At 38.8% G+C, this 7,718-nt stretch overlaps 1 protein-coding gene across 1 annotated transcript in view; it reads left to right on the plus strand.

Moving 5' to 3' along the window:
- Nucleotides 1-7,718, plus strand: part of LOC106868831 (cytochrome P450 3A7) — a 388,137-nt gene that overhangs the window by 361,891 nt on the left and 18,528 nt on the right. The window contains exons 8-10 of the mRNA XM_052976879.1: nt 517-613; nt 2,239-2,352; nt 4,945-5,033. Of these exons, the coding sequence (XP_052832839.1) occupies nt 517-613; nt 2,239-2,352; nt 4,945-5,033 (300 nt within the window). The remainder of the gene's footprint in view (nt 1-516; nt 614-2,238; nt 2,353-4,944; nt 5,034-7,718) is intronic.

The following is a 7,718-nucleotide window of genomic DNA, read 5'->3' on the forward strand; positions in this document are numbered from 1 at the left end:
TATATATATATATATATATATATGGGTACAGGACGTCACCAACAGTAAATAACATGAAATACGAAAACAAAAGAGTTCGATACGCAAACAACGAGAGAAACAAATGGAAAACAGAACAATTAACATAAAGAACAACCCTTCATCAGTTGTCGGCTGTCTATCTTCTCCTCATTTCGAGCATTGAACGACAATATGAGTCTTTGAAGACAGTTTCTCTCATAAGTACCAAAGTAAAATTTGGTACTTATGGAGGCTCACACTCGGGAACAAAAACAGGACAGTAGAGACATACAAGGAAACCGAACGAAAAGAAACATTTACCGTATAAGGAACCCCTTTTTGTCAAAAATTAGGTGAAAAAATATGGGAGTTTCCTACACATGCATAGTATTATAATCCCTTACAAAACCTTTTTTCCAAATTTTAAGGACAAAAAATTAGGGGGTTTCTTATACACGAAGGTCCCTTATACACGTTAAAATACGGTGTTTATTATTTTTGCAATTTCTTTCGCAGTGTATTTTTAGGAGCAAACCCAAATTTAGTCGTATCTGATCCAGAAATAATCCAAGAAGTTTTAGTCAAAAGATTTTCAAACTTTACCAACCGAACTGTAAGTAATTATAATCTTTTATCTTCTTTTTTCTTTTACTTGTTTCAATCACCGGGATGCAGCCATAATGGAGCACTGTCTTGAAGGGATTTAGTAGAACAGATTGAGCCCCCCCCCCCACCACTCCCACCCAGTACTTATTTTTGAAGTCTGCGTATTCTATCGGTCTTCATTCTTGAATCGTCATGTATTTACAATTATATTATCGAATGCGTATTTTCTTTAAAATTGTGGGTTGTGGTTTGAGCGAGATGTAGTTGCTATTTCTTATTGACGTTTTTTTGGTCATCTTTGAACGAACATAACTATAATAAAAACAGCCGCGCCTGCTGTGACTAAATTTGTCTTATTCAAATATAATATAACCTACACTATATTACACAAAGCCTCTTTCCTCTTTAAAATGTGTATGGTGTGAGGGAGATAAGGTAACTATTTCACACCAAAACCCTACCTTGTTTGACTTAGCTTTTTTATTCATCCAGGAACACCTAGGGCTAACCAGAACACCAGATAAAGTTACTAATACCATTTATGTGGTCGTTTGATGTGTGTGAATTAGTAACCAAATTCCTCTCGTTATCACACCTTACACTCTTAGAAATGAGAAAGAGCCTAATATGGAGTGTATTGAATAAAGACTGAGATATTATGACAGGAATCTCTGATCATAATTCTGCTTAGTTGGTCAAGTCTGACCATGAGCTAAATAACAACAGCTAAAGCCATACATGCCCTCGAAGAACACCTCACTGTACTCACCGACCCTTCTAGAAATAGTAGTCAAATCACTCTCATATCACTTGACATTATCTTGAAAAGACAAAAGTAGTCCAGCATTGGGGGTCCCTCCAACCCTAGACGACAGCTGGGGGTTCCGCAACTTCTTGCTGAACAGCTCGTACAGATGATTTTTGTTAATAATGATTAAATATTTGTGCTACGCTTTTTAGTTTAGCTCAATCCCTCCATCAATTCGACGTTGTCTGTACATGTGCAGTGGAGGTGCATGGCTTAATGAGTAGGATAATAAACTCATGATCGTGAGCTAGTGGTTTCGATTCCTGACCCGAACGATGCGTTGAGTTCTTGAGCAAGACACTTCACATCACGTTGCTCGAGTCCACTCAGCTGGTAGAAATGAGTTATCCTGCGACGGACTATCGTCCTGTCTAAGGGTCTGGGTAGAATATATACGCCAGAGAAACCAAGAAGCTAGCCCTATGCTCCTCACATTTGTTATGTGGACTAACTCTGTACATGTGCACATGAAATAATGATATCTGCCACACGTCAGATATCGATGTGATCGCAGAACATCGTGAGATGAAAGGCTTGGCTCAAGAACACAACTCACTACCAGGTCCGATGATCCTAACCATGATCATTACGATAACCACTAGGCCACACAACTTCCATAAACTGTTATCCTAGATACACTGTGCTGTATCGGGAAATTAAACGAACAAAACAACAACAAAATACTGGAGTGTCGTGACGATATAGCTCTGATTATGGTGCAACTCAATCCCAGCAAAACTGGCGCATGACAGCAATAATAACGAATGTACCAACCACTAGATTTTCTTAAAATTTAATCTAAATCTTTTCTTTCCCTTCGTCAGCCTTTCGTTGGAGATAAAATTATTAAACAGGCAATTACAGAGGCCAGAGACGATCACTGGAAATATCTGCGCACGGTTTTGGCTCCTTCTTATACCTCCCATCAAATGAGAGGGGTAAGTATGTATTTCTAGATGTTTCTGATGTATTGCAGAACAGTGATAAATCATTAAGTATGGGGTTTTTTTTTTTTACGTTTATAGACTTAAGTTTGGCCTATCTTTTACCTTTTACTTGTTTCAGTCATTGGACTGCGGCCATGCTGATCCACGGCTAGAAGCGTTTTAGTCGAACAGATTGGACCCAGTCCGATACGTTTTCTATCGGTCTTTTTTTGCCGAGCTGCTAGGTTACGGGAGATGTAAAAGGAAAAAAAAACTAACACTGGATGATAAGCAGCGGTTAGACACAAAAACAAATACTAAGAAATACAAACACACACACACACACACACACACACACACACACACACACACACACACATATCAAAAGAGATAGATAGATAGATAGATAGATAGGTATATAGATAGATAGATAGATAGATAGATGCAGAGAGACAGAGAGAGAGAGAGAGTTGGGCGGTGAGAAAGAAACTGTAATAATGAGATAACAAAAAAAAGGTCTGAGTTATCATAGCACATCGGGACTATTAATTATAATAATGGTTTCAAAGTTTGCCACAAGGCCAGCCTTTTCGAGGGAAGGATTAAGTCAATTACATCGATCCCAGTGTTCAAATGCTACTTGTTTTATGACCCCGCGAGATTAAAAGTTAAAGTCAACCGCGGGGCAATTTGAACTCACAACGTAAAGACGGACGAAATGCAGCCAAGTATTTTGCCTGATGTGCTAACGATTCTGCCAATTCACCAACTTTCTCTTAGTTACAACATTGTGTTAGAGTTGTTCACAAATTTTCCTCAAGTCTATTATTCCTTTAGATGCATCAGTGATCTAATGAATAAGAACGTCTTGAATTATGCTGCATTTCTAATCGTTCACTTTCTTGCTAGAAATAACAGCAACATCTAACTTAGAATCACACCCTGTTAACTTGAAATGATAGGACACATTGAATAACGTAGAGCTACATTGATCCTGCATGGATAAAAAGACAATATTGTCATGAGTGCAGCTTTTGTGATCATAAGCCTGTTATACCAGAGCCGATCGAGACTAAACGGCAAGTTAAATATTAACCTCTATGTTTCAAACCTCAATGTTCTTTCTATAATACTTTGATTTGACCTTCAAAGCACCATCGTCCGTAAATTTTGGGAAAACATAAACCGGTAGGAAATTTCAGTACGGTGACTTTCTGTAAAAGGAAGTAGAAAAACTCACTAGGCGCGCTTAGTTCTGAGTGTAATGATTAGTTTTGGGCCTATTTAAGGTGTTTGAGCAATATTTGTGACAGGAAGAGAAGGATAGACATATGAATGTCGGATGGAATTGGATTCCATTGTGGATTCTAATGTGGACTCCAATGTTCTTACCATTGATGGACTCTCAATACGATGACTCTCAATACGATGACTCTCAATACGATGACTTTCTTAATTAGCTTTTACAAGTGACACAACGCCCTTTATAGAGCTAAATACAGAAAGGATTCCATTTGTACAAATTAGTTCAAATTATTAAATATAGGTCTCAATTATTCTTCATACAGACGTAATTTACTGAAAATAATAATGAAACAGGACAATTTGCTGGATTGTCTCGAACGCACTTAGAAATTTTTTTATGGAACAATTGCGAACCAATGCAGGGGTTCGATAAGACACCCTATCGTGTTTATTGGTTAATTCAAATTTTAAAAAGGTGGAGGCTTGAGTCCCGCCACGTTAACGAATTACCCTAATCTTCCAGCGAACTTCGAGCAGCAGAAATCAATATAGTAGAAGGAGAGATGCTATAGCAATGAGATAACAAAAATAAGATTTGAATTCTCTTCATTTGCGTGACTCGGAATATATAAATATTCAGAGAGGTCAGCGCAACATTGAGTGAGAGGCTGGCGTAATTTAACCTTTTGCTTGTCCTACGTCGCATATGAGGCACAGGACATATTTCTCTGCCATCCATGCATTATATATGATACACCAATGCAGCGAGCTGGTAGAACAAAGTGCCTCATCGAACCACTGCACTGGTTTGAAAACGGTGCTCTATAAAAGATTTGTATGTGCGTTCGAGACAATCGAACAAATCGTCCTGTCTCATTTTTATTTCCAGTATATTACGTCTGTATGAAGATAAAGAATAATTAGCACGCCGGGTAAAATGCTTAGCGGCATTTCGTCCCGTCATTACGTTCTGAGTTAAAATTCCGCCGATGCCGACTTTGCTTTTCATCCTTTCGAGATCGATGAAGTAAGCACTGAGGTCGATGTAATCGACTAGTCCTCTCCCTCAAAATTTCAGGCCTTGTGCATGTAGTAGAAAGGATTATACATGATACAAATTCCCAATTTTCTTTTAACTACCAAAGTAACTCTTGTCTTGTGAAGGGAAAACTATATTATTCAGAACGCATGAAACAGGGACTAAATAAAATTCTGAAAAAAAAAAAAAAAAAAGCATGAACGTTTATGAAATGTTTTGGAGAGGCAAAGGGTGAAATAAGTGACACCGAAGATATTGGTGACTACAAATATTTCTTGTAGATCGGGTTTTGTTCTTATACCGTTCATAATTTGTTGCAGATGAACACAATGATACACACATGTGCTGATAATTTGGTGGAAAATATCGAAACATTTGCGGAGAGTAAAGAAATATGTGATATTAAAACGTATGTTAAAATATTAAATCATTTCTCACGAATTTCGTATTCGTTTCATAATCAGAAAATCGTTAGACAATATACTGCATGTAATTCAAATTCCGCCGAGGTCGACTTTAACTTTCATCCTTTCGGGATCGATAAATTAAGTACCAGTTGCACACTGGGGTCGATCTAATCGACTGGGCCCCTCACCAAAAATTTCAAGCCTTGTGTCTAGAGTAGAAAAGAATATACTGCATGTAATGGACTCACAGTCATAGTCAACAACCTTTGACTCTGAAATACATAACACTGGATATTGAGAAGGCAACAGTTGACAGAATCGTTAGCACTCCGAGCAAAATAGTAAAATACTTGTGTTTATACTCTGAGTTCCGCCGAAGTCGACTTTGCCCTTCTATCTCTCTCTCTCTCTCTCTTTCTCCTTTTCTCTCTGTGCTTGGCATTCTACCGTCATAATTCTTAAATAGAAGTAAAATCTACTTCAATTTGATAACTACTTAGAGCCGGGAGAACTTTACATAGAATAAGTAGTAGTCGAGAACTGGGCTGGGGCGAGGGGGGGGGCGTCGATGTAATCGATTGGTTCCCTTCCCCAAAATTTCTGGCATTGTACCAAAATTTCAAAGCAATATTAGTTTGTTAGATACATTCGTTCCTTTTTCTCCCCCATTCTCTCTCTCGCTCTCTCTCCCTATCTTCCACCGCCCCTCTCCTCCTCTCTGTGTGTCTCTCTCTCCCTATCTTCCACCGTTTTTCTCCTCCTCCTCTTCTCTCCATATCTTCTACCACCCCTCTCCTCCTCCTCTTCTCTCTCTCTCCCTATCTTCCACCACCCTTCTCATCCTCTCTCCCACTACTCCTCTCCTCCTCCTCCTCTCTCTCTATTTGGCATTCCACCGTCATAATTCTGAAAAGAAGATAAAATACACTTCAATTTCCTAACTACTTGGAGCTGCGATAATTTTGCAATTTCCTGGTATCTGTTCACAGCTAATTGAACAAAAAGATCCGTTGCTACATTCGTTATGTGCGAAAGAACCAGTATTCGTTTAACAAAACAATATGCGTAATGCAGAATCATCATTGAAAATCAAATTCACTGCCGTATTTATCCTGAGATAAAATCTCTGATAGACGTATGGTGTGAAACAACACAGAAATGTGACAGTATAGGTGCAAGCGCGGGTGTGTGGTAAGAAATTTGCTCCTAAACTACATCGTTCCAGGTTCTGTCCTACTGCGTGGTACCTTGGGCAAGCGTCTTCAACTATAGCCTTGCGAGTGGATTTGGTTATGCAGAAATTGAAAGAAATACACACACACACACACACATATATATATATATATATATATATATACGATAGAGTTTGAATTCAGAACATAAAGGCGGACGAAATGCCGCCTAGAATTTAGTCCGGCCTTCTAACGATTCTGCTTGCTCGCCGCCTTGCCTTGTGATGATATTCTTTTCCACTCTAGGCACAGAACACAAAGACAGACGAAATACCTATTTCTTTACTGCCCACAAGGGGCTACACACAGAGGGGACAAACAAGGACAGATAAACGGATTAAGTCGATTAGATCGACCCCAGTGCGCAACTGGTACTTAATTTATCGACCCCGAAAGGATGAAAGGCAAAGTCGACCTTGGCGGAATTTGAACTCAGAACGCAGTGGCAGACGAAATACCGCTAAGCATTTCGCCCGGCGTGCTAACGATTCTGCCATCTCGCCGCCTTGCGTTGTGATAATATTGTTGAATGTGTGATTATTACAGATATGTATATATAGTACTGAAGTACAGGGTGACCCCCCCCCCCAAAAAAAAAGAAAAAGAACCCATAAAAATGTTATTAAATCCTACAATTTGCTGGACTTAAACTTCGGTCTGTGTACGATCATTTTCTTTGCATAAAAGTCATGTTCTTTTCAAAATATGCACCAAATGGCAGACGGCCCCAAAGATTATCAATTACTCGAACACATCTCTCTTTAGGGATTTCCTTGATTTCAGCTGTGATTGCTGCCTTCAATTCACTAATCGTTTGAGGGTTGTTCTGGCAAACATTATCCTTGAGATAATTATCCACAGATAAAAACCTGGGGGCTACAAGTCCGCTGAATGCGGTGCCCACCCAACGTCACACGTCCTCCTGAAATGGCTCTCTCATCCAGGCTAGGGAGTCATTTGATTCGTGGCGGGTGGCTCCAATCTTGCTGGCACCGCTGTTCATCTCGATCTATCTCTCTGCATCGTTTTATTCAAACAGTTTTATACAAAGATCTGTGAGATATGTTTTTTTAATTTTTTTATTGGTTCACCTGTACGTAAATAAGTAGAGCATGTGATATGTTCGACTGATGTAACTTCCTAGCTGTTGTATTATGTGAGTGGCTGAATGCTGACTGACTCATGTGCCTATGATATAATCCTTGGGCGGAAGTAACGTGACATACGTTGTCATGCGAATTCAAAGAACCCGATTGAACCGGTTTTACAGTTAGGGCTGAGATTAAAATTGAAAATTCATTCCTTCGAATAGTATGTATAGTATTTGTATGCTTTTGTGTTGTGTTGTGTGTGTGTGTGAATATGTGTGTGTGTGAAGTATATTTATGTATCTACATTTTATGTATCTATAACTCTCTCTCTCTCAATATATATATATATATATATATATATATA

This window comes from Octopus bimaculoides, chromosome 26, assembly GCF_001194135.2.
Source record: "Octopus bimaculoides isolate UCB-OBI-ISO-001 chromosome 26, ASM119413v2, whole genome shotgun sequence".
Taxonomy (NCBI): Eukaryota; Metazoa; Mollusca; class Cephalopoda; order Octopoda; family Octopodidae; genus Octopus; species Octopus bimaculoides.